The sequence below is a fragment of the Haplochromis burtoni genome, unplaced genomic scaffold (genome assembly GCF_018398535.1).
Source record: "Haplochromis burtoni strain Fernald_Lab_line unplaced genomic scaffold, NCSU_Asbu1 Contig_177, whole genome shotgun sequence".
NCBI classification, from domain to species: Eukaryota; Metazoa; Chordata; class Actinopteri; order Cichliformes; family Cichlidae; genus Haplochromis; species Haplochromis burtoni.
This window is the reverse complement of record NW_024582538.1, coordinates 320,350-347,435: the sequence shown is the minus strand read 5'-3', so window position 1 is coordinate 347,435 and position 27,086 is coordinate 320,350. Positions and strand designations below refer to the sequence as shown.

The 27,086-nt window shown below is 38.8% G+C and overlaps 3 protein-coding genes and 1 long non-coding RNA gene across 4 annotated transcripts in view; 3 read left to right on the top strand and 1 right to left on the bottom strand.

Annotated features, from left to right (window-relative positions):
* grm2a (glutamate receptor, metabotropic 2a) overlaps window positions 1-13,245 on the top strand; it is a 34,242-nt gene extending 20,997 nt beyond the window's left edge. Inside the window, exons 3-6 of the mRNA XM_005941098.3 lie at window positions 5,213-6,050; window positions 7,596-8,659; window positions 12,034-12,211; window positions 12,788-13,245. Coding sequence (XP_005941160.1) covers window positions 5,213-6,050; window positions 7,596-8,659; window positions 12,034-12,211; window positions 12,788-12,861 — 2,154 coding nt within the window. The 3' untranslated portion in view covers window positions 12,862-13,245. The remainder of the gene's footprint in view (window positions 1-5,212; window positions 6,051-7,595; window positions 8,660-12,033; window positions 12,212-12,787) is intronic.
* Window positions 1-15,299, bottom strand: part of LOC102311019 — a 49,575-nt gene extending 34,276 nt beyond the window's left edge. Inside the window, exons 1-2 of the long non-coding RNA XR_006054977.1 lie at window positions 15,217-15,299; window positions 12,015-12,243 (exon numbers count right to left, since the gene is read on the bottom strand). This is a non-coding gene — a long non-coding RNA (uncharacterized LOC102311019). The remainder of the gene's footprint in view (window positions 1-12,014; window positions 12,244-15,216) is intronic.
* parp3 (poly (ADP-ribose) polymerase family, member 3) lies at window positions 15,151-20,421 on the top strand. Its single transcript, XM_005941101.3, has 11 exons — window positions 15,151-15,289; window positions 15,569-15,771; window positions 15,851-15,976; window positions 16,221-16,403; window positions 16,615-16,753; window positions 17,568-17,791; window positions 17,887-18,042; window positions 18,179-18,265; window positions 18,347-18,524; window positions 18,610-18,753; window positions 19,245-20,421. The coding sequence occupies exons 2-11, from the start codon at window positions 15,586-15,588 to the stop codon at window positions 19,418-19,420; spliced, it is 1,599 nt and encodes a 532-aa protein (XP_005941163.1). The 5' UTR covers window positions 15,151-15,289; window positions 15,569-15,585; the 3' UTR covers window positions 19,421-20,421.
* A 116-nt stretch (window positions 20,422-20,537) lies between these two features.
* Window positions 20,538-26,490, top strand: gpr61l (G protein-coupled receptor 61-like). The gene is made up of 2 exons (XM_005941096.3): window positions 20,538-21,446; window positions 22,345-26,490. Exon 2 carries the CDS (start codon window positions 22,397-22,399, stop codon window positions 23,699-23,701), a length of 1,305 nt encoding a protein of 434 aa, XP_005941158.1. The 5' UTR covers window positions 20,538-21,446; window positions 22,345-22,396; the 3' UTR covers window positions 23,702-26,490.
* The last annotated feature ends 596 nt before the right edge of the window (window positions 26,491-27,086 follow it).

Below are 27,086 nucleotides of genomic sequence, written 5' to 3'. Positions count from 1 at the left end.
AAAGCTGAATGCACAACACGCTGAACCTTGAAGCAGATGGACTGAGGCTACAGTTCATTCAGGATCATCAAAACTGGACAATAGAAGATGTTGTCAGGTCCTAATGAGTCTCGGTTTCTGTTTCTTTGACACAAACAACATGAAAGCATGGCTCCATCCTGCCTTGTATCGATGGTTCAGGTGGGTGGTAGGTATAATGGCGTGGGAGATATTTTCTTGGCACACTTTGAGCCCCTTAGTACCAACTGAACATTGTGCAAACACCATGACCTGGCTGAATATTGTCGCTAACCATGTCCATCTTTTTATAACCACAGTGTACCCATCTTCTTATGGGAGCTTGCAGCAGGATAATGCGCCATGTCACAAAGGTCAAATCATCTCAAACTGGTTTCTTGAACATGACAATGAGTTCCCTGCATTCAAACGGCATCCACAGTCACCAGATCTCAATCCAAGAGAGCATCTTTGGGGGATTAGCATCGTGGATTTGCAGCAGACAAATCTGCAGCAACTGTGTAATCCTATCAAGTCAATATAGACAAAAATCTCTGAGGAATGTTTCCAGAACTTTGTTAAATGTATGCCATGAAAAATTAAGTCAAAACAGGGTCCAACCCAGTACCAGCAAGGTATACTTAATGAATTTTCCAGTGAGTATTCTCAGATGACCAATTTGGTCTTCCTAGCATCGATAGCACACGTCTGTTTCTTTGTCTAGAACAGCTCAGAGATGGTTAATACCCTCAGCTTAACAGTCACGGGACTCACAGGCCTCGATGACAGTCTGTTTCTTGCCTACAGGAGCCCTCTTAGACTTTCTGGCTGCTTTTCTGTTAATGCTAAAGTCAGGATGTGAATACAAACTTTAAATTGAAAGAAAAACGTCTTTCACAGCAATTTCTACTTCGAATTTTCTACTTTTCAAGTTCATTTTATATCTCACCAGTTAATCATCCTTGAGCATGTAACACACGGTTTAAACCATCAGTACAAGCAAAAGAATTTTTAGCCTTTGTTCCTTGTATAACAGCGAACACTATGAAGATGTTAAACACATCCAGTTTTTTGTTTTTTGCTTTTTTACTGGTGGGGTTGGGGGGAGGTGGTGATGGTGGTTATCAGCTTTCTCTGTTAAACTTGGTTTTCAGCTTCAGATTTTGTGCATGCTCACATGCATTCCATGTCTCGTATGACTCATAGGGAAGTGATGCATATTCCAATCAGTGATTCTATTAGATGATGATGATAAAAAGTAAAAATAAAAGTCTGTATAGAACATTTAAGTCTAAAAAAAGACATGAATATAATGCTGCAGAAAAGCATCAATCTTGGGATTTTGAACATGACGGCAGTACTTTAGAGGTCTCAAACTGGAAACATTACAGCCTAATAAAAGATAAATAAAGACGTGGAAATCATTTCAGTTTCTAGATAACTTAGAGTAAAATTACATTTATTGACTGGACAGGTGTTTTTGGTGTGTGCTCTGTGTTCTAGTAGCTGCAGTTCAAACAGTGTATGAAACACTAGAATCAAGTATAAAAACAAGCAAAGATTTTCTGCATCACCAAATTAATTATGCAACACACTGTTTGTGCTGCTGTAACTTTACAGCTGGGCTTCAATCTTAAAAACTTGCACAAAAAATGTATTCCACCAGCTGAAAATTCATATTACAATTAAAACATGTAGTAAATAAAACTATCAGTGAAAATGTGGCACTTCAAGCCAATTTTTAATAACTTTTCCTGATCAGGTTAGCATTAGTTACCATGGTGATTTAGCCAGGTTAAAGGAGAGCCATTTTCATGACACTAACACATTAAGAGATGAAGTCACAGAGAGGGGGGATAGACTGAAAGTGCAAACTTTATACCCTTAGCTAGTCCCTCTTTTCAGGTGCAGCCACTTCTCTGAGACTGGGAGAAGCAGGAAGCATAGAGGGTGAGATGTCACATCTGTGATGTCTAAATTGAAAAAAATCAAGATGGTGATAATCAAGGTGTTTAAGTCAGGAGTTGCAGTCCATGACAGAAATACATTGCACAGCACAGCTAGTAATGTATTAATGATATCAGCAAACCTTGATTTTTTGGAAACATTACTGTCCCTTTTTGTAGTCAGATATCACCAACATGCTGATATCATTATGTAAATATTAAATTAGGAAAAAAATACAGGAGAAACTCAATTTAACACAAAAAATTGTGAATGTCCCCAATGAATTGTTAGGAAACATTTCCCACTGAAAATATGAAAGAATTATGGAGTACACTGATTAGCTATCATAGGATGAACTGGTAAATGTAAAAATGATTAATCTGTGTTAACATGTCACTTGCACTTTAAGTTATGCTCTGATTTCTTCCTAAAGCAAGCAAGCACAGTACTGCCAGCTGTTTTACCACATGTTGAGAATGGCTGTCATGACGGTTTATGGAGAGAGATGATTTTATGTAGAAATGTGATTACGTATAGGCCTTTCTGCATAATCAGAGTTCCTCCAGCTGACCTCAAACTCTCACTGAATACGAACCTTTGAAAAAAAAAAATCAGTAAAGTGTTTCAACAACCTGGATTTTCATAGTGTTTCATTTGCTACACTACAGAAGAAGCAAAATAAAAGCTCTAAATCATCCGCTAGTAAAAGTGTTTGATATTGTGCCTGTTTGAGTGGTGGTAAAAAAACAAGACCAGTGGCACTTGATTGTGCATATCATTTTTTGTGTGAAACATCCTGTCATTCATTTCAATAAAATTAGCAGCCTGGAAATCACTGTGATTGGCTCATTTAACATTCATCTCACTACGATCCAACAGAATTATAAAGCTCTGATGATTTAAATCCAAGCACATCACAGCAGATCTAAGGGGACATTTCAGTGCATTGCTCTGTGTTTCTATAAAGATAAATTCTCATCTAAGAAGTGTCTGCCTATGTTATTTGATGTGACTTGCTTTTTCCTTGCTACTCACTGTTTTCCATCCAAATCAAGCGATTTGTTACCAAAAACTTGCAATTTGCATATTGGCTACTACCTATAGGAATACTATTCTAGCCTCACATATAGCCATGCTTTTACTTTGTCTCCATTTCATGATTTTGATACATCAAAGCACTTAAATTAGTGCCATTATTTTCAAATAGATGTCAAAATAATACTACTATATAATATATATATATATATAACTATAATACTACCACTATTATAAACTGCTTGCAGCGTAAACCAGGTTGCTCTCACTACAGCTACATGCAGATAATATATAGTAATGATAAATGAAATCACACTGGATGAGCTGGAATGTGAATTTCCTTTCTGACTTTTATAAGAATGACTCATTGACATTCAGGATGCAGCACCATGAGTGTGCTGGTGTGAGAGTCGGCATTAAAGTCAGCCATAATTAGGTTGGCATTCTTTTGACTGATCAGACTGACTCCCCTTAGGCTCCCACAGAAGTGCCTGAAGCAAAAGTTAGTCAGTAGCGGCTTCTGCACACACAGCATGCAGTGTCACAACACTGACAAAGCTTATTACACAGAAAATACAAAGTTTTGAGATTCTTTGACACTTTGACGTCATTTCACTCTCATCCCTACCCTCGGTTTCACTCTACTCCTGTCTCGTCATGCTTCTTTCTTCTCTCATCAGAAACTTTTCTGAAAATGTGTTCCTTCTTATTCTGTTTACTTTGTGTACCACCTGTAGCCACTCAGCCATTTGTGCTCCACACGTTTATTGTTTATTTTTTGTTGAAAGCATTACAGATCAAAAATAACGAGGTAGACAGGCAGTCGCTGCAATTATTAAAGACATAAAAGGATCTCACCACTGATTCAACAGGAGTGTTAAGTTTTAAAGAGACTAGCAGGGGTCCGTTTAAGAAATAGGAGCCTGGATGAAGGGAGACTAATTGCATCTGCAGGGGGAAAAGACGTAGTGTAGTTAATTTCGTTAATATATTTAATAATAGGCAATTATAACAAATCCCACAGATGGTCCGTGTATGTTTTCTGTGTAGCTTTAACAACTTAATCGCTTCAGTCTGAAAGAAAAAAATGTAGTTGTGACAAAAATATTGTGAATCCTTAAGAGATTTTCTGCATAAATGCGGCTGCATATCATTGCATTCATAAATACAATCCAATTGTGTTACACATTGTGATTTATTTACTGAAGACAGTGATCTAATATTATGTATCTCTCAGAGGCAAAAGCATGGGAATGTTTGTTTCAGGTGACTGCGGATCAGACCTGCTCATTAGTTTTGAGGGATTTTAGTTCCTCAATGCTAATCCCAGGTTTCAGTGCTGAGCAGGTTCAAACCGGGATGTTGGTGGGTTTTCTTACGTGAACTCTTTGCTCCGTCAGATTTGTTTTCTTTGTTTGCTTCTTTGACCATTATTTGATAGAATAATTCATGTGCTGGGGGTCGTTGCGTTGTTGCTTGACATTTTAAACTCACTTCATATACAGGTGTTTGCCTCATGTTTGCCTCTAGTATTTAGCGGTTTAATTCACAATTCATTATTTCATCCATGATGGAGAAAGCTCACCTGGCCCAGATGCAGGAAAATAAGCCCAAACCTTGATACTACCACTACCTTGCCTAACCCTAACCCTAACCAGAAACTTCTATTTTGATATCTTTCTTTCATAAATCATCTGTCAAACAGCTTTCTGACTCGATCACTTGACCTTTAGCAGCCCTGGATTGAAGACTATTGTTTTTGTTGTAGCCAGTGACAGAGGGTTGTCGTTGCAGAGGAGGTGCCCTGGGTTTGTGATGACCTCCCGGGCTATTATAAGCTTAATTTGTATTTCTTATTTGTACACAGTTTGTTTAACAGTAAATTGGCGCGGTCTAAACCTTTTAGGCTCTATAACCCTTTCCATCCTGATACATGTGTTGTGAAAATCTAACTGCCTTATATCCCTGTTCATTAAATAGAAGTGGATTCTGATCCCAGAGCTTTCCTACTTTTCACACTCACAGATTTATAGTGAAACATCTATTCCTCAATTAATACACAAATAAATAAATAGTATTTGCTTTATTTGTTTAACCATGGTCTCCTTATCTACTTTTATTGCATGAACATCTTTTCTGGTTATATTTATGTAGAAATATAGAAAATTGGAACTGCATGTTCATATTATCAATACTTCATAAAGGCTTATTTGTTGTCTTTCCCTTCCTCCAGGTTGCCAACCTGTTGCGACTTTTCCAGATCCCTCAGATCAGCTATGCTTCAACCAGTGCCAAGCTAAGCGACAAGTCCCGCTATGACTACTTTGCCCGCACTGTGCCCCCCGATTTCTACCAGGCTAAGGCCATGGCAGAGATCCTACGTTACTTTAACTGGACATATGTATCGACAGTGGCATCAGAAGGTGACTACGGTGAGACTGGCATTGATGCCTTCCAACAGGAAGCTCGTGCCCGCCAAATCTGCATTGCCACCTCGGCCAAGGTGAGCCGCTCCATGAGCCGGTGGAGTTATGAAAACGTGATCCGCTCCCTGCAGCAGAAGTCCACCGCCAAGGTGGTCATTCTGTTTACCCGCAGCGAAGATGCCCGTGAGCTGCTGGTAGCAGCCAACCGCATGAATGTGACCTTTACCTGGGTGGCAAGTGATGGCTGGGGAGCCCAGGAGAGCGTGGTGAGGGGAAGTGAAGCTGTGGCAGATGGGGCGTTCACCATTGAACTTTCCTCCTATCAAATTCCCAAGTTTAATGATTACTTCACCTCCTTACATCCATACAACAATACCAGAAATCCCTGGTTCAGAGAGTTTTGGGAAAACCAGTTCCAGTGCAGCCTCCATGATCTAGGCTGTGGGAAACACTCGCTCCGGGAGGTTCCATTTCAACCAGAATCCAAGATCATGTTTGTAGTGAATGCTGTCTATGCAATGGCTACTGCCTTACATAACATGAGACAAGCCTTGTGCCCAAACTCCACCAAGGTGTGCGATGCTCTTAAGCCTGGCAATGGACGAAAATTTTACAGAGACTATATTCTCAAGGTCAAAATTGATGGTGAGTGAATCTTAATGAACTAACATTACTTAAGCAAAGCTTTAAAGAAATATGTTTGTCATTATTTGAACATCTGTATATAAAACTAAATATAACTCCAGGTACCAATGCATGTACTAGATGGTGCCAGATTGAGTTAAATCAATTTAGAGTTCCATAAAATGTTGAATTTAAGACTAAGTCTGCATGTTTATTCACTGCACCCAGAGAACATTTCTATAATGATTCAATTAGCAGAGATGAAACAATTTCCTCACCCTCGTGCTCGGAGGCTGCTTTTGTCATGCATGCAAGTGTGAAAAGAACAATGGATTATTCCGTTTAAAACAAATCAGACACAGCTTAAAAAATATAACTTGTTTCCTGCTTGTCTACACAAAGCTGCAGCACAAAACAAGTGTCAACTACTGTAACAGCATCAGTTCACACACATCGTAAGTGATTGGCTTTCCAATATAAATGCTCCTACTTGTGCAAATTAGCTTTGATTTATGGAAATACTGACATTTCCATTGATATGAGATGAATGCGGACAGCCGTGTTTGTATCCAGCTGTGCTGCATTTCACGATTTCTAAATTAAAAAAAACATAAATAAATAAATAATAAAATACCCAAAGGATTTTTACTATCCAGAGAATTAAAATTGGATGAAAGGCCTTAAATTAGTCTATCCCATGAGACACTGCAACACTCTAAGGAGAAAACATACAAAAACAGGTGGACCACTAAACTCATACATATTTTGAAATCATTACGTGTGATAGATACGTAGGCTGTAAATGAAAATACTGAATGAGGAACCCTACAGTGTATGTAAAAGAATGGCTGTTTAGCACAGTAATCAGACTGAAGCAGTTACTTGATTGCAATTTTATTAACTGTAATTTTAAGAAATAATAAGTTGAGTAATATATTAGTATTATAACTTTTAATAATAAGATTAAAAGAGTAACGGTGATTAAAAATTGACCTCATACTCTGGTTAACAATAAAAGGCATCATTTACAGCCTTTTAACATTTTATTTAAATAAATGAGAAAATAGCAGGTAGATTAACCAGTACTGAAAATGATCACTAACAGCTGGCCCAAGCACTAATTTTCATATGCAGGTAACCTTTCAATTTTTTAGATGATAGCTCATTTCTGCTTTGATTTCCATGAATTTACATTTTGCCATGTAAGGTCCTGTGTGTTCTGAATCTTCATCCTATTGTTCCATCCAGGAACAGACTCAGACTGTGACTTCCATCATGTAAATTGCCAGTTTGCACCTGTGTCCTTTCACAGTCATGGAGTCTATATTGAGGGGCACATATTAAAAGATAAGACTCTCCTTTCAGAACAAACAGAATGAGTTGCATAACATATGAGTTCACAGTCCACACTGTTGTTGCTCCAAAACAATTGAATAGTTAAAATGTTACAAAGTTGACCAATTTAGATATTTATACCTTACATTTTATACCGTAGTCCCAAACTCTTTATGATGAGTCTCTTGCATCTATTACTAATACACAATATTTTTTCTCTATTCCTTTCAGCCCCCTTTCGTCCTCCAGACAGAGACAATATAGTCCGCTTTGATACTTTTGGAGACAGCCTGGGTCGTTACAACATTTTTCACTATCACAAAGACGGGGAACGCTATGTCTACCGTAAAGTCGGCTACTGGGCTCAAAGCCTGAGCCTGAACCACAGCCTGATTCCCTGGCCTGGTGATGTTGTGCCCACCTCCCAGTGTAGTGACCCCTGCAGGAAGAATGAGGTGAAGAGTATGCAGCCGGGAGATGTGTGCTGCTGGATCTGTATCCCCTGTCAGCCCTACCAGTACTTGCATGATGAGTTTACCTGTGCTGACTGCAGTTTTGGACAGTGGCCCCTGGCCAACCTGACAGGCTGTTATGATCTGCCTGAGGAATACATCCGCTGGGAAGATGCTTGGGCCATTGGCCCTGTCACCATTGCATGTCTAGGGATCATGTGTACACTCTTTGTTATTGGCCTCTTCCTTAAACACAATGAGACACCAGTAGTGAAGGCTAGTGGACGTGAGCTCTCCTATATTCTTCTGCTTGGAGTGCTGATGTGCTATTGCATGACATTCATCTACATCGCCAAACCTTCCACAGCTGTGTGCACGCTACGCCGGCTAGGCTTAGGCACCTCTTTTGCCGTTTGCTACTCAGCCCTCTTAACCAAGACCAATCGCATTGCTCGGATCTTCAGTGGAGTGAAGGATGGAGCCCAGAGGCCTCGTTTTATCAGCCCAGCTTCCCAGGTTGCCATCTGTGGTGCTCTGATCTCTTGCCAGCTGGTAGTGGTGGTGGTCTGGCTGCTGGTGGAGACCCCAGGGGTGAGGAAGGAAGTGAACCCAGAGAGGAGAGATGTGGTCACCCTGAAGTGTAACAGCAAGGACTCCAGCATGCTCATGTCTCTCACTTATAACTGCATCCTCATTATCCTCTGCACAGTCTACGCCTTCAAAACCCGCAAATGCCCCGAGAACTTCAATGAGGCCAAGTTCATCGGCTTTACCATGTACACCACCTGCATCATCTGGCTGGCTTTCCAGCCCATTTTCTATGTTACTGCCAGTGACTACAGGGTGAGTTAACTGAGCTTATACCTGCTCCTCGAGCAGGCACACACAGCTCTTTTAATGGAAGTTGGGGAATGCACAGACTTCTTACTATCACTGACTGTTAATTAATTCTTCTCTAAATCACACACACACGGGATGATAATCATTTGCAATAAATTATTTATTCAGATGGCTTTAGATTTCTATAGTCTGACCAGAATACATCCTTGTAGATAATGATAATTTTTTCTGGGCTTGAATTTGAATTTTATATGCAATGCCAGTTAATATTGATTCAGTTGTCAGCAATATCTGCATTGCCTGTGGCTCCCAACAATATGTATTCTTTATTACAGTTGCTTCAATTTTTTATGATTATCAGCACACTTTCACTACCTTATTTTACCTCTAATGTTTAAATAATAATGTGGGGAGTGAGAGCAACCCATTAATGAGACTATGCACCTCATGTAAAACTTTAACAGAACTTCAAAGATAGAAGTCTTTTCCCTCTCTGGGGAAAATGTGCTGTGCGCTATGGTTTTGGTTACATTGTTTTCACTCTCTTTTTATACACTACTTATGATTAAATGAAATAACTGGCAGGCAGACAGCCAGCCAGACATCTGCTGAATAGGATCATACACTGAACTGATAGAATTTCAGAGAAAAGGTGGTCTGAGTTGTGTGGGTTCATCCCACTGGGATCTGAACAACGTGCAATGAGACAGAGGCAGAAGGGAGAAAGACAGCGGAACCTCCTGACACAGCTGCCTCTACAGAAACATGGTGAAGACAGGCTAGACCATGAGGGCTGCTAGGGAACTGAAAGTCCCTGTGAGTCCCTGTGCGTAGCTGTGTGGAATGGAGTGTGAAAGACTGGGCTGCTGAGTCCCAGCTGTGCTTTCTGTCTTGGGACTGTAGTGAGGCTCAGAGGAACCCTTCCTCCAGGCCCTGTAGGCAACGCAATTCGCAGCCTGAACAGACTCATCAGATAGACGCAAATCTCCCCTTTGACCGATGAATAATTACTGAAGCAACTGAGTTGGCACAGTGTCTCTAGTTTTTCACAGGCAGGGACACATTACCAGCGTTCTCCTTGCTTTACACTTCTTCTCAAATTGTTGTCACAGCCTGATGCAAACCTCCAGCTGAATAACAAATACAGATCTGTACTAGGCAGTCATGAAATGTTAAACTAAGCTAAATACAATCTACTGAGCCGTGAATAACACGTTTGATTACCAAATGAAATATTTAAGACGCTCTCCACACCGCTGGGGGAAGAGGGCTCCTCTCTTATGCCAGTGCTGGTCATCTCAGCAGCAAATGCAAGCTAATTAAATAGCTACTACTGTTAAAATTCAAAGTGCTTCTATGAAATCACCGAAGGCTACAGAAATTACTACTGCTTGTGAAGTCTATCAAGAAGTGTGTTTAGACAGATATTTCCTAAATTTGATTTCCTTCAGCTTCAAACTCCATCAGTTCGCTTCCACTTATCCCTTTCAGGGTCACAGGGGGCGCTGCAGCCTATCCCAGCTGTCTTAGGGCGAGAGGCAGGGTACACCTGCCTTCAGCTAAAATTAGTGTAACACCACTAAATATATAGTAACCATATAGATATATAGGTAGACACAATCAGACTAAGCAAGAGGTGAACCACAAATTCCTTGAAAACCAAATGCATAGCAAGTAACTGTTCACTGTCCAAAGTTTAAAGTTCAGCAGTTTGAAAAACAAACAAAAAAACCCTCTCTCGACATCTAAATATCAAATAAATCTTAAACTGATCTTTAAATTACTTGTGATTTTAGCAAATTCGGCATCCATGCCAGACTTGGAAGACTCCAGTAAAGCTTTTCAATAAACGCACAGTAAAACCTGCAATAAAAAGGAGGAATTTCATCTCTCATCTCAGAGGGTCTCTGTAGGGATTAAGTTAACTGAACACAGACACAGAGACAATGCTGTATTTGTGCAACAAAAACAGCACCATCAAAGGTCAATACAGCGAAAAATAAGGTTGAAGAGAGACTGTAGCAGCCATGCTCTATATCCACACTCCAGAATATAACACATCTGGGGAAATATAAGGGGAAAAGCAGATTCCTTGTCCTCTTCTTCTTTGTGCTCTTTCACTCCAACATATTGTGAATTATTAAAACCACTTAACAGGTTATTTCTATGCAGTATTGTCCATGGTGTTATTCAAAACCAAAAGTATTTAGCCTTTGTCCGCGTTGGGATTGGTGAGATTATTATTTTTAAACAGCCGCCATGCATCCGTACATTACACTTACTCCATGCTTTCAAAACTACAGCTTAGAAATATAGTGAAAAAATGGGAATCTGAGGGTTTGTGAATTTACATTACAACACAGCACCTGAGCCTGTCAGTGTGCACTGTATTTCAAAGATGGTGTGAGGAGAATCTTAATGTTGAATTCACTGCAGATGGCAACTTAGAAAACTCGATGCAACTAAAGGTCAGTTTAGTGATATAGCTGTTTCACACTACATGGTACATGACCACACATAGTGATAACCACTATGTTTCCAAAGTGTGAAATACAGTATACATATCAATAATGTCCTGTAGATATTTTTCTTGATTAGTCATAAAATCTATATTCAAGTCATGAATTTACAGAGAGAGTAAGAAACCGACGCAGTAATTAAACAATATTCAAAATAAACCAGGTAAACTGACGCTGTGCCAGTTACATCTCTGTCTCAACTCGCATAGCTTTTTCTGTGGAGCTGTCAGTGCACAGAATCACACTTGGTACCCACAATATTTTAATACCGACATTAGCATTCAGGTTGATGACAGACACCTGCTGCGTCTTGCGAAAAAGAAATGCACCTGCCATGTTGCTGTGTTATATCTTCTCACTGAAAAAAACTAAAAAGACGACCGTGAAAGCGTTGGAAAGCAAGAAGCAGACTGAGGATGCATAGCAAGATGTGGGCAGGGTGAGCCGAAAAGGAGCGAGGGTTACGCAGTTGATTGACAAGCAAATAAACAGATCGCTTAACACCTCTAGTTAGAAATCCCAGCTGATAAACAATCCCCTTCCTCCTCTGTAGCACCTGGCTTTGATTCTGAATTATGAAAGACGTACTTATCATTTCTTTTCTGACTTCAGGGGGGTTTTTTTTGTTCAGAATGAATACTCTTGAGCTGCAAAAATGGTCCTCCATATACAGAGTTAGCAACTTTCGGGCATTTTCAACCACAGGTGTGAAATTAAGAGTAGCACTTATGAGGTATACGGGAATTCCCTCAATGCTTGGCAATCTAGAAATGTGACTTTACTTTTCTCTTACTGTGCATATTTTTGTACCTCTGAAACACAACAGTTTGGAGTTTTACCTTTTGTTTCCTCCTCCAGGTACAGACCACTACCATGTGTATCTCGGTCAGTCTCAGTGGGTCGGTGGTACTGGGTTGCCTCTTTGCTCCCAAGATCCACATCATCCTGTTCCAGCCACAGAAGAATGTCAGTACACTCAGGGTGAACACCACCCGCTTCAGTGTAAACACTGGCCCCGGCTCCAGTTTTTCTCAAGGTACCACCCAAGATACAGCAAAACTCGTGAAACTGAAACAAATATTAAATAATAATAATACAATTGATATTATTATGAAAATATTGCTACATGCTTTATCACTGTGTCACACTTGTCTGTCTGACACTGGGAGTTATACATAACCTTTTTTTTGTCTTTTTTAAGTCATTCATAATAAAAAAAAAAAATAAAAAAAAACCCTTTTAAAATACCAAAAATGGCCCCATACAATCCCTGATGGTGCAGACCTGGTGTAGCCAAAAATAAATTAATAAGTTTAATAAGTAAATAAAAAATCCAAGTCTGTTTATTTAGAACATTTCTATAAGATTTGAACAGAATTGTTGTGTGTTATTATGATAATTAAGTGAAAATACAGTACTTCAATATACATATCATAAGTAGAAAAAACCAAGCTGCATTGCATTCCACATCATCCATGAGTTAATTATCATGCTTCAAAGGGGCATCTGGGACCCAGGTGCCCCTTTGGGTTACAGTAATTTTGGCTTATATCACAAACTGTAACTACACTGCTGACATTACACAAAATATCCTATTTTTTATGTTTTGCAGCAACGGCCTCCAATGTTGTTCCAACAGTGTGTAATGGACGAGAGGTGGTGGACTCCACAACATCCTCTTTGTGAAGATCAGCTGAGTTATATTTTATTTTATTTTTCGCCAAGCATTGTAAACAAAGTTATATAATCACTAGTCCTGAGTCAGGTGTCTCAGATATCGAAGAGGTCACACAGATGATCGTCCTGACTTTGTTGTCCTCAAAGTGCTGTGAGTACAATGTCCCGATTATTTTCTTTTGTTCTTTTACTCGTAGCATATTTTAAATGAGATGCCAATAAAGTCGCATATAGCCCTTGTTTTTGAGGATTTTACTTGCAACAATGGAGTAAATTATAGTAAATCTGTTAAATGTAATATATACAAGACGTTTTTAATGTAGATTCTGGTGAACCAGTTTGTGCTTTCTTGTAATTTATGTAAATAAAATGTGTTTTTTATTAAAACTGAAATGATTCAAAGTCTGTTCCTTTACACATCATATTGAGATTCATATTGTAGAGGGTAACATATGCAAAAATATATTGCCAATAATCTAAAAATGTGAAATAAACCTTCAATTTTCAGTAGCCAAATCAGTAAAATATACTGTAAATCTGCTGTCATGTTATGTTATAACATGAAATTTTCACCCTTGGCAAGTGCAGGATTCATCTAAATGCAAAATACACATATGCAGTGTTTTTGCACTGTGCCTCTCATTTCCCCTAACTCCAGTAATTTATTCACAGGCCTATGCAAAGCACTGATGTGACCAGAAGAACATTTTGGGACTCAGTGTCTTATTTATCTTCACACTTGGACAAAAGAAGCAACCCAGTAATGAATACAAAAGTCAACTTTCACAACTCTTTAAAATAATAGTGTGCAAATCAAACCTCCATCAGCTGGGATCTGAAATCTATGCTGCCCAAATTTTAACAGCTTAAATCTACACCATCTGCCTAGACCAAACAGCCACTGAAATGAGAATTACCTGCACAAATATCATCTGTTGACATGGGATAAAATTCACCAAAGCTGTCTTGGACCCGGCCCATACAGTATCAACGATTTAACACTGCCATCTTGTGTCCACATTTTTTTTTCATTTGACCAACATGCACGCAGCTTTGGGGTTTATCCAAATATAGAACATTTCCATATGAAGGAAGTCAATGAATAATTGCAGTTCTGCTTCAGTAGATCTGCTCACTGGACATCATCAAATTGCTGTTTTTACGTGGGACAGGCCAAACATGCTGTTCCTTACTGTGACAGACAGGCTCGCAATATATCAAGCATATTATCAAGACACAGACACAATTTTGTGGGGGTAATTAATTTTCGGCATTGCCTGATTGTGCAATACAGTTAATTGCAGCAATCCTGTTAAACTCTTGAACTGATAGTCTCACCCTCATGAGGAAAACCACCACTGTAAATGTAGCTCATTCATTTTAGTTCATCATGTTAGGCAGCTTTTAAGCAGTCTTTCTGGATTTTTATTAAGTTATGTTACAACTAAACTGCTTAAGAGACAAAGATTGTCCAATATGTTTGTCTAACCCTTGGACAAACACAAAGGTCACATGGTACCCTGCTGTCTGAACAATCCCTTTATTAGGTTGCTAGAAATAAACATGTATACATAGCATCTCATAGTATCTTATATTATGCATGCGATTAACTTATTAGAGCAGTTGAAAAGTGGCTGATGAGTTTAAACTGTACATTAATGAATTGTCACACACCACCACCACCAATTTCTCTTTCTCTGCAACCTATTCACTCCATAATTTTAGCATAAAATATGTATTAAAAGTTTTTAAAAAAATGACTGCAATAATTTTTTTATCGAGTTGCAGTAAGTGTAACGTGTTCAATCTCACACATTTAATGTCAAAATATACTGAACTGGAAACATCAGGTAATTAATATTTTTGCTTAGCAAGACTGTTTGCTAGAGTTTTTTTTTAAGTTAAGGGAGCTGTGAAAATGATATTATATAGCAATTTGCTACTACATAAAATTCTATGAATATAAAAATATTTAAGCTAATATATAAAATATATTTTCCATGAAAATCCGAAAAAGAAACGCACAGTTGTGAAGCTCCTACTGTTGTTAATCGTGGACCGGATGAAGGGAAAGCAACGTGATTAAACCTTTGAGAAAGTACCTCTGTTATATTATATAGCTATAGGTAGGGCACAGATAGTCACAGAACTTAAAAGACCAGTTCATTTTGGCCTTGGTCCTCGCTTAATCCACCTGTGAAAGGCACAAACGAGCCTCACACCGGACTCAGCTAGCTAGGTGGCAGTATAGCCGTTTGTTCGCTCCGTTGACTCCAGCAGCAGAAGAGGAGGGCAGAACTCAGCTCCAGCACTTCCGCGTTTTGTAAAGTGATTGTAAACTTACAGAAAATTATAGACACTCACTTACAGCCGGTGTTCTGCTTTGGTGACGAGGAACATCTTTGAGTCTGCTGTTAGCATCATTTATCGTTACAAGGTGAGTCCCGTACACAGGGAAATTCTTGTTGTTTTTATGATAAATAACAAGGGGCGGAACTGGTCCAGTGTCTGCGCTGCTTCAAAACATATCAAAACTACTGTTGCAGTGTCGGGTGTTGTTTTTACTAATGGCAGATAGTCTGTAATTATCGGTAACGGATGTGTGGGGAGTACTTCGGCTTGTTCTGATGAACAGTCAGAGATGGTTGCAGTGCAGGCATGCCTGAACTTGTCCAGTCATGATGTCCAGAGACCAAAGTGATAAGTTTGTGTACAGGCCTTTCAGTTAGGACCATGGCACCAAAGAGACGAGCTGCTTCTGCTGCCAAGGCTGGTGGAAAGAAGGTCAAACAAGAGCCTGAAACACCAAAAGCCAAAGATGCCTTTACCTCTGCAAAGGAAGCCCTGCTGGCTGCAGGGCCACAAGTAAAAAGCAACAAGAAGGTGGATGAACACTGTTCATTGTCATCTTGTGGAGAGGTAGGACACGTGAAGTAGGGCTTGTTAGTGCAGGAGCAGAAAGCTGATTTTGATAAATGTTCTCTAATGTCTTCACCAGGTGTATGAGGATTACGACTGCATGCTCAATCAGACAAATATCGGACATAACAACAATAAGTTTTATGTCATCCAAGTTGTTAAAACAAACAAGAAGTACTATTCATGGAACAGATGGGGCAGAGTGGTGAGTTTGTTCTACTGTTTTTTTTAAATGCATTTTGTTCTGTTAATTCATGTACCCACCCACACTATGTGTATATATATTTATACATATATATTTATGTGTATAGAGAGAGCGTTAGATAGATAGATTCTTTTTCTAAAGGGCTTAGGGGGGAAAAGCAGACATTATTGATTTTTAACCCCTTATTGCTGTGTGTTGACATATTAGCATCACTGTTAGTGCTTCATTTCTAATCTGGTTTCAGGGGGAAGTCGGACAGAGTAAACTTAGTTCGCCCTTTGATAAGGCTGAAAATGCTGTCAAGGACTTTGAGAAGAAGTTTAAGGACAAGACAAAGAACAACTGGAGCGACCGAATGAATTTTGTCTCTCACCCTGGGAAGTACACCTTGATAGAGGTGGATGGAGAGCAAGATGCTGAAATCAAGGTAATTTAAATACCTGTATGATTAGATCAAGGAGCATTGAGTGTGGTTATGAAACCTCAAATTGTTAAAATCACAGTATGAAAAGCAAAGTCTCTAAAAAAAAAAAAAAAAAAAATACAAATTCTTCAACTGCGTCTCTAATATTTTAGACTTTTGACACTCTGTATGAGCTTTAGCAGAATCTCCCTGTGCCTTCTCTTGGACATTGCAGGTAGACTGTGTTGATGGCAAGCCAGCCCAGGTTGCAAAGAACGCCCTACCTTGTACCCTCGATGAAGCTACACAGAGCCTCATTAAGCTCATTTTCAGCAATGACATGTTCAAGGAGGCGATGGAATGTATGAACCTAGGTGGGTGTGTCTCACTTGTAAATGTTTTCACACGACAGATCCAGTCTGCAAACACTCTTTGTATTTAAAATACCAGTTGTGTAATGTACCTGTGAAGCTGAAATGGGTGCAGACTTTAAAAATACTCCTGTGTATTAAGCCTAACTTGTATTTCTAAGAACTGTAGGAAACAATAAAGAATGCGATGTAAATGATTAAACATTGTTACAAACAAAGGGTAAAGTCTACATCTGCATATCTTCCCTCATCTCAGCATTTTGGACATATATGATTAATGTTCTGGGCTTTGCTAGCTGCAGTAGGCAGAAAGCTAGAAAAGGCAAAAATGAAGAGATAAAACAGTAAAAGCAATCCCAGGCTTAAAACTCGATAGGCTTCTCTCTGCATCTTTGTCCTCTTTGTGCATCCGTACGTGTTTCATAGCTCTAAAAGTAAGTAAGTGCTGGCTTCTGGCTTCACACATTATTATGCTTAACCCACTGCACCTCCATAACTTGTTTCCTGTGAAGACTTAATAGTAACTATCTGATTTGGTCTGAAAGGTTGCGTGGTTTACGAGAGTGTCCTGTTTTGACTATGCTTTTCTAAGCCCTGAAATCAAAAGAAGGATCAATTGTGTTGCTTCCTCTATGAGCACACTAATCATCTGAAAACAACCTAACCTTACATTTTTGTTTCTAGTTTGGAAACCTTTTAAATTGCACTAAAAACACTTTTTGACAAGTGTTTTTAGTGCAATCCTGGGCACAAAAATTATGAAAACATGCAATGATCTGCTTGAGAATTGTGTTTTTTGTATGTGGTTATTACGCAGACATCAAAAAGATGCCTTTGGGCAAGCTCAGCAAGGTCCAGATTGCAAAAGGCTTTGAGGTTTTGGAGGAGATTGAAGCTGCTATGAATCAAAAAAGTGGAAAAGGACGTCTAGAAGAGCTTTCCTCAAAATTCTACACCACAATCCCACATAACTTTGGCAGGAACAGACCGCCTACTATTAATGACAAAGAGATTGTGGAGAAGAAAAAAGAGATGCTCTTGGTAAGATTTTCTGGTTCATAAATTAGGAGAAGCTTTGTCTCGCTGTGCTGTGTTCTCATTCCTAAAGTCTGTTCCCTGTTGTGTGTTTTTTACAGGTGTTGGCTGACATTGAGCTTGCCCAGACTCTGAAGTCAGAGACTGAGAAGGCTCAAGAAGAGATGATACAGACGGTTCCTCACCCTATAGACCAAGACTACAATTCTCTCAAATGCAAGCTGACTCTGATGGAAAAGAACACAGAAATGTTCAAGGTACTGTCTCTTACGTGACTAAGTCTTATAAATACAAAGGTTTTGGACTGCTGCTTATCTTAGATCTGCTATTCATGTTGTTTTATACAATAGTAGCAGTTGTGTTATTTCCCTCTTTGTGTTTTCGCATTTGAAGATCATAGAAAATTACCTGAAAGCGACTTCAGGTGACTATTACAAACCAAAAATTCTCAATGTTTGGGAAGTCGATCGAGAGACAGAGGTAGGCACTACAGCCAGTTTTATTAAGTCAAACACAGAAAACGGGTGTCCTCTGACCGAAAGCACATGTTCCGCATTGCAGGGGCAGCGCTTTAATGAGAACGATAATCTGGAGAATCGGCGTCTGCTGTGGCATGGTACAAACATAGCAGTGGTTGCAGCTATCCTGAAGAGTGGTCTGAGGATAATGCCCCATTCGGGAGGCCGTGTCGGTTGTGGTATCTATTTTGCCTCTGAAAACAGCAAGTCTGCATGTTACGGTAAGGCTAGAAGCAAGAAACAAGACAATTTTGGGTCTTTACTGGAGTCATAACATTGTACTTTTCACTTTCTGTCCATTTTCAGTGCGCCCTTCCAAAAATACAGGAGTGATGTTTCTCAGTGAGGTCGCCCTTGGCAAAGAGCATACCATTACCAGAGACAATTGTTCCTTGAGGACGCCTCCGGCCGGGTATGATAGTGTGGTGGCACGAGGCATGGTCGAACCAGGTGCAGTACTTCTTAAGTTTTATACGGTAAAATAATACCTTTTTATAAAGAAATATACAATGTCACAAAGTAAACTATCAGCATATTGAGAGATCTGCGTGCCTTTTGTCCTTGAAATTGTTTGGCAGTTTGGATGAAGTTTAATTTCCACTGGTAACTCATGACAAATTCATTAAAAGAAACTTGCTATTCATGTTATCAGATTGTGTCAGTTTCCCCCAAATGAATAAAAATATAAACATTTGAAAATCAGAGTGGCAGTAGCTTTTCTGTGTGCAGCCATACGTGATCTCTCTGTGCTCGCTGCCTTACCTCCAGCCCAAAGACATACATGTTAGGTGAAATGGTGACCCTAAATAGGCTGCAGGTGTTCATGTAAGCACCTTGTGGCCCGTAGTGCACTTTGAATGATCAATTAGTCTGGAAAAGTGCAATATGAATGCCACCTCCTGTCAATTTTGTTATATCACTTTGTGATTCTTTGATTTCAGATCCGTCCAAGGATATCTTCATCACCCAGGAGGGTAAGAAGGTTGCTGTTCCTCAGGGTAAGCCAATAAAGCAACCCCAGTTTTCTGATAGTCACTTCAGCAACAGTGAATATCTCATCTACAAAGAGAGTCAGTGCCGCCTTCGCTACCTGCTGGAGCTAAACATGTATGGCTAATTCTAACCAAAGAAAAATGAAGGTCCTTTTGTTTGTTTCTTGGTGATGGACTTCCTACAGTCCTTCTGATAAGGCTATGGTCTAATGCAGTGAATGTGGATCTGTTTATTTTAGATGCACTTTTCTGTGCCTTACGCTTATGTTTGTGTAGTTTGCAAGTTTTTATACATACTTTAAAAAATGTAAAGCTAATATACAATGCATGGTGGTCTTTGCACATTTTTGTTTTTGAATTGAATTAGTGGTTTTCAAACTGGAGGGCTGGACTACGATGTGAAAAATGTAAAGTGAAAACTGATTTCAATTCATGTGATTTTCTTTTTTCTTTTTTAAGAAAAAACAGTAATGTTCAAGTTTTTAGTTGTTGAGAAGCAGTGGATGACTTCTTACAGCTAATGAGGTGGAGCCTGCCATTTTGAGAACCATTGAATTACATATTGAACCTCACCTTCTGTTTGGCGTCTCAGTTCTGTTTCTATAGGGTTTACATATTTGCATACGCATCATTTTGTCTAAGTGACAACGAAGGACACAGTTCTGTGCGTCAGAAAGAAAGGGTCTTGAATGTGCACTTATATATGCATTTTGAGTAGTGATAAATTAAGTTAAACTGGTGTGGGAAAGAGGCATAAATGGTACCTATACAAAGACATATTTATGAAAATGTAAAATGCAAATTCTTGGGTAACATTGAAGAACTGTTACAAATGTAAGAAGGTTTCAAGGAGTTTTCTGCTTTGGAAGCCAGTCCCACTATGCCTTATTGGTTTATTCCAAATACAACCACATGGTGTCATTAATGAGAAAATCCATTTTAGATTTAAAAAAATGTTTGTAGTAATGCACTATGACATTACGTGAATATAGAATATACTGAAGTGCCCCTGCAACATCTCTTATTATGAAGGCAATTAGTTAAAATGATGCCATAATGGTAATGCACTGACTGTGATTGTAAACAAGTAATCCATAAATAAAGAATAAATCATCTAAAATGTTTACTGGTTGTTTGGATATCTTCTCTTTCGAATTCATAAAGTTTCTCATATAATGCTGTGTTTATGTGTTATGTAGAGTGCTTAACACATTTATTAGTCCACCACCCAATGTAATGATTAATCCACCAGCATGTGCAGACTCTTTAATCGGAGTAATATTTTTAATGCTAAAGTAAAGTTATTGTTATTATCTGTGAATTTATCCAAAAATGTATCATCTTACAGAAAAGTGGAAAAAGTAGTATAGCATATTGGTGAAGATTAAGATGTTTTCTCTTGTGTGTATTTGTGGTTTCTTTTTCTTATAACAGGTGGTTTAATGATTTTTTTAAGCACTGTATTGCAAAGGGTTTAAAGGACTCATTTTGCAAGATACTAGCTCACATTTTGCTTGCTGCAAACACTGCTTATCATTTATTTATTAATTTTTAGGAAAGTTCGTATTATGTGAGTGGTGTTCTCTACAGGTATACTATAATCCAGCTCAATGAAACATATAATTTAAGATGTAGATGACCTAAGATCCAGTAAATTGAAAATATTTAAAGTCAAATAGATGTAAAAAGAAAACCGTTGCAGTGCCAACGTAAGCTACATTAAAAACAGAAATAAATCTTTGAACTGGTGGCTGTTAGGACCCAGGAGAGACTGGGCTCTGGAGGAAGACAGAGGAGTGTGTGTCCGCTTGAAAAAACAAAAAACACATCACTCACACAATCACACAATACAATGTGTGACAGTCACCGCCATACACAGCATCAAACAGCAATTGGGGTGTTACTAGAGGAAGGGAGAAGGAAGAGAAGAAGCATCATTTAAAAATGGAAAGCCGTCATGGAATTGGGAATATACCTGTCTAGCAGCTCTGAAACTCTCCTCTTAAACTTTTCATGTGGAATTAACAAGAACAACAAAAAAGCTGGGACTGCATAAACAATATGTGGGATTTAAGCTATAGTGGTGTCAGCGCTGACACTTGGTTAACCTATTCAGATTTAACTATGGTGTAGAAACAGAGTGGTTCATGGGTAAGTTATTTCAGTTTGATCTCGTTTTTCAGTGCTCTATTTGTTTCTTTATAAAGCAAACAAAAATACAAAAGGGAGTCAATAAATATATTTTCCCCACAATAACGTATGAAGGCACAGAAATTTTTGAAAGTGTACCATTGCAATCTATTTCAGTATCTGGTAGTGGTACTAGTGTGTTCCTACAGCAGGTCTAAAGTAATAACTTGTACTTGTCTACATTTTACCATAACAATGGGTTTATAATTTCAGTTACTTTTATTAGTGTGTCTACCAAAATCTACCAAATCTACCAAAATCTGTTCAGTCACAGTTGTGATTATAATAACTTCTACATCACATCATCTCCTCGTAATTGATCCTGACATTGCAAATACAACAAAAGGAGTCAATAATTCCTTCCTGATGAAAACAAAATGCCGTGTGAACAAAGGTTTATCAGATTGCAGTTAGATCTAAATCAGTCTGTAAAACCACTTAGAGTACTGGCTGTTAATGGATTAGACTTTTTAAAGAGAAACAACTCTCCTCACAACTCTTTAATTTAACAGCAGTTTAGTAAGCTGACTGAACGTTGTATAACCATTGTTTTTACTCTAAACGTTTCAAAGTTTACCCATCAATATGTTTACACCAGCTGCTATTACTCTTATGACCTTTTAACAAGTCACAGTGAGGAATTAAATGACTGTGGTAATTTAATTGCAATATATTTCTCAATTAATTCATATTAAATAAAATTGCAAGACATTCTATGGACAGAGGCGATCACATACACAGAAATAAAAAGCATACCTTTTTAATAGATACATAAATACGCTTGTAAAGTCTGCTTTTAAACTACTTTAAAATGTTTATAGATGTTTTATGAGAGTTTTTCCATTTCCTTTCAACACAGATCCACATATGAAGAAATCTGAGATAAAAATGGAGGAAGCTGCGATTTAATAATGGCTGACAAGACCAGGTCCATGTTAGCCTCTGTGGCAAATCATTCTGTTCTGAATCTTACAACTGCCCAGTGGGAACCCAATCCTACCGTTCCTGCTGATGTGGGTGTTGTCACAAGCTCTCAGTCACAGATCAAAGATCTTTTCGGTTTGTTCTGCATGGTTACCCTCAACCTCATTGCTTTGTTGGCCAACACTGGTGTGATGGTGGCGATTGCTCGTGCGCCTCACCTTAAGAGGTTTGCCTTTGTGTGTCACCTGTGTGCAGTTGACTTGTTGTGTGCCATCCTCCTGATGCCTCTGGGGATCATATCCAGCTCGCCGTTCTTTGGAACTGTTGTGTTCACTGTTCTGGAGTGTCAGGTTTACATCTTTCTTAACGTTTTCCTCATTTGTCTGTCCATTCTCACCATCACAGCCATCAGTGTAGAACGTTACTTCTATATTGTACACCCAATGCGTTATGAAGTCAAGATGACCATCAATCTTGCTATTGGTGTCATGTTACTGATCTGGGTTAAGTCAGTCCTCTTGGCTATTGTCACACTGTTTGGATGGCCAGCTTACGGACCTCAGAGCTCGATTGCAGCGGCTCACTGCTCTCTTCACGCGAGCCACAGTCGCCTAAGAGGTGTATTTGCAGTGCTATTTAGTGTGGTTTGTTTCATGGCTCCAGCAGTGGTTATCTTTGCTGTTTACTGTGCTGTGTACAAGGTGGCTCGTTCTGCAGCCCTGCAGCAAGCCCCTGCAGTAACAACATGGGCAAATGCAAGCCCTGCCAAGGATCGCTCTGACTCCATCAACAGCCAGACTACCATGATCACTACCACCCGTACTCTGCCACAAAGACTTTCTCCAGAGAGGGCATTCAGTGGAGGCAAAGCTGCGCTGACTTTGGTATTCATCGTAGGCCAGTTCCTGGTTTGTTGGTTGCCCTACTTCATCTTCCACCTGCAGATGTCTCTGACTGGTTCCATGCAGAGCCCTGGGGACTTGGAGGAAGCTGTCACCTGGCTGGCCTACTCCTCATTTGCTGTCAACCCATTCTTCTACGGCCTGTTGAACAGACAGATCAGAGAGGAGCTGGTAAAGTTTAGACGTTGCTGCCTTACACAGCCTTTGGAGTTTGGGGCATCAAGCCAAGAGGGTTCGTTTCAGGAAAACTTCCTGCAGTTCATTCAAAGAACCACTAGTACAACTGAAACTCGATCCAACTGTGCCAACTCCAGTCCCCAACCATCCACTACCCATACTGTGGATCAAGTAAATAAGATACCTGGACAAATACCAGAGGAGCAGGCTTAAACAATGATGAGCAGAAGTTGTGTACTACAGAGCTAATATGTAGTCACTGTAGCTGTTCTTTGTTTTTGCAAGACATTTGATCTTAATCAATACGTTTCTGTCCGTGCTGGGGAAAAGCAGGCCACTTTTGAAGGAATAAGTGATGGTGGACAAAATCCAGTGGCCTCTATAAACAGAAGGAACAGTTACAATAATGCTTTTAACATACATATGGACATTGACAGTATTGTTTTAAGATAGTATTGGAAAAAATCTGTTCAAGTACAAATATAATGTTTAGGATATTTTATCTTTTAATTATGATAAGTTTTCCTATTTAGGTCAAGGGACTGTGGTTGTACTGTAACCGGAAATATTGAAATGATGATCTATTCTCCCACGTAAATTTACCTTTCTCTGATTTCTCAGATTTTAACAGTGTTTGTGGTAATTTTCTATATGTTTATAAATGTAAATCTGGAATGAATGTAAATCTGGAATACTGCAATAATAAGGTCTTGAGAGTTGGTTCCCGGTTTCCTCTCAATAACAAGTATATTATATATCTCAATAATAATGTATATTTAAATGCTATTTTTGTGTTGATATTTTTAAAGTGCTACATGTTTCCAAGCTGTGGGCCTTTCTATTTAATATTCAGGAGCTTGTGGTTATCATATATGACCAAATAATCCCGTAGAAGTGCCAATGCTCTCTGTGTTCAGAGGTCAAATGAACCTGAGGGCTAATACCTTTGAGTTCTTCTGTGCAACAGATATGCTGATGGATCATGGGCATCAGCTGGCTCTGTCGTCATGGAAATTGAGTGACTGGAGGTGGCTCGCACAGCACCAGCGACCTTTCAGCTGGATGTATACTTAAGAATCAGATCCTGATTGGAGTTTGCTAATTCACATTTAAAAGGTCTGGAAGTTCAGATACGGATCATTAACATGCAAAGAAAGACTGAAGGTAGGTCACAGAAGTCCCTGCAAATATGGACTACTATAATAGTGACATAGGTATGGTGAGGAAACGATAGTGAATTTACAATAGAAATCATTACTGGGCAATGATTATGCTCTGAGAGTGGTGACAAAGTGCTATTTTATGACCCCTGCTGTTTGTGTTAGTCTTTCACAAACAGGGAAAAAGACAGAATAGTGTGGTTACAGCAAATAACGGCTAACACCATTTCACTTACTGTACTATACACGATGCACCACTCTTACCTTACTGTAGCTGTATATTTAATCCCTGGGTAAATGCCGTGGTAGCTTTTTTAATTTTATTTTTACCAAGTGGATATTAATGATGCAGAAGCACACATGGGAGCATAAAGGACTCTATTATTCAAATGTACGGTTTTGAGATTATAATAATAATACGCACAATTTAGGACTCACACACATCAATCAAGAGATTAATAGTAGGACACACAGTAAAACATTGATGCAAAAATTAATTGTGTAAATGCTGACGTCTTTGGGGATAATGTAAACCGCCAATTACTGTACATTTTTACTGTGACCTCAGTATTTTCTCATGACAAGCACAAAATCTTTACGCTCAAATCATTAATTAATAAGTTGTTGTTATTCTGCTTTTTTTTCCCAGTTAGGCTGTTTTCAGCCTTTGTTGTTGTAATGTTTCCAGTGTTTGTGTGTGTTTGCCTTGAGGACAGCTGGTAAAATTTTGATTACACCAGTTTTCCATAATCAAAGCATTGGATTTTTTTTTTCATAAATAAAGAAAAAAGAATAGAAGGTGCATTTATAGTTTACATAGCTTAATAAACTCTTTTGAGAATACAGTAGCACCAATTTAAAAAGGCAAAGCTTCATCACATCACAGCATCACAGCACTGTGTTATAAATTTTACAGTAACAAATTTTACTTGTAAATTACAGTAAACATACCATAAATTAACGAGAATGCTGCTGGAAGTAAACGTGGATGTACGCTCTGAAGATCTTAATACTAGCAATCCTATAATACAGTCTTATACTTTAATGGGGAATTTTCTTACCGTGCACAGTCTGGATCACCGTCATGTCATTTCTCATGACCACACACACACATACACACACAGCTGGTGTGGAAACAGCTTTGAAATGTACGAGTATTTCTTTTACAGTAACAGGAAAAAAGGTCAGACAGAAGTCTGACCTCTCTCTTCAAATCTGACAGAGCTGTGGGGAGTATAAAACAGCAGTGGGTTATTGGTGTTGGGTGCTTTTGTGCCTGTTTGCTGATGTTCATATTATGTGTGGATCTACCACCCTTTGAATCTGAAAATGTAATTCTAGAGGTTCAAGACCTGTCAATAGTTTATATCTGCGCAGATAGAGGAAATTGAAGGATGGGGTGGGGGAAGAAAAGCTCGTTTTAAGATATTTGTTGAGTGTTATCTCATCCGGCTGAATAGTGGCAAAGGAAAGAACACTCACTTTGACACACACGTTTCAAAGGCCTGATCTGGAACAAACTGATCACAGACAACACAGACGTATGCAGTCTTTGATGTTTTTATTTTGCAGCTGGCGTGAAAATAAAAAATCCAGTCATGAAGATTTGAGGTATTTCAAATCACAGTGTGCCTGCCTCCTTAACAGATCTTCAGGCAATTCATCTGGGCCTGTGAGCTACAGACAGAGGACATAGTGAAATACAGCTATGATGAATGCTGTGAAGAATTCTAGCTCAACACAAATCATGACCTAGACTGTTGTTTTCAGGTTTTATTTTGTACAGTTTTAATACATTTTCAGAAAATAATAATAGAAACACACAATACTATAAGTCATACCACTATGGCCTGGGCTTTGCTATTAGTTTTATTTAATATTATGTTTTCATTCATTGTTTTCCATATGCACACAGAACCTAATCTGGGTAAAGTACACTTGATATTTTAATTCTGGTTGGGTGTTTTAGCAGTATACCCAACCAAGTACTTGTGCAGTGCTTATGCTATCTTTTCAAACAGTGTATACACTGCTTTACTGTGATTTTCCTCTTAATTTTTACTGATGATATGACTTTGATTAAAATGATAATTTTATAAGCTAGATTAAACTATGTAAGCAACTTTTAATAATAAGTGAATCTACTGACTGTGAACACAATCATATAACACAGTCTTCCAGGGGCTTTTCATCACAGTGGTTGCCAAACACTATTAATCATCAGCTAATCAGATCCTGCCAACACTACCACAGTACTGCATCCCAAGCATGTGGGGAAAAAGAGCAATTTAAGCATGTGTGAGTGGAATAGCTGCTTTATGTAACAGGGATGTATTAAAAAAAATGTAATGAAGAACCATGACCAACAGAGTGTGCTACATACCAGTCAATCCTCCTCACATCCTTTTATTTTGACATCTCTAACAAGACCAAGACTT

Coding starts and splice junctions, on each gene's coding strand:
- parp3 (XM_005941101.3), top strand. CDS start 15,586: ATGGCACCAAAGAGACGAGCTGCTTCTGCTGCCAAGGCTGGTGGAAAG. Junction 18,266..18,346: donor AAGTCGATCGAGAGACAGAG/GTAGGCACTACA, acceptor TCCGCATTGCAG/GGGCAGCGCTTTAATGAGAA. Junction 18,525..18,609: donor CAGCAAGTCTGCATGTTACG/GTAAGGCTAGAA, acceptor GTCCATTTTCAG/TGCGCCCTTCCAAAAATACA.
- gpr61l (XM_005941096.3), top strand. CDS start 22,397: ATGGCTGACAAGACCAGGTCCATGTTAGCCTCTGTGGCAAATCATTCT.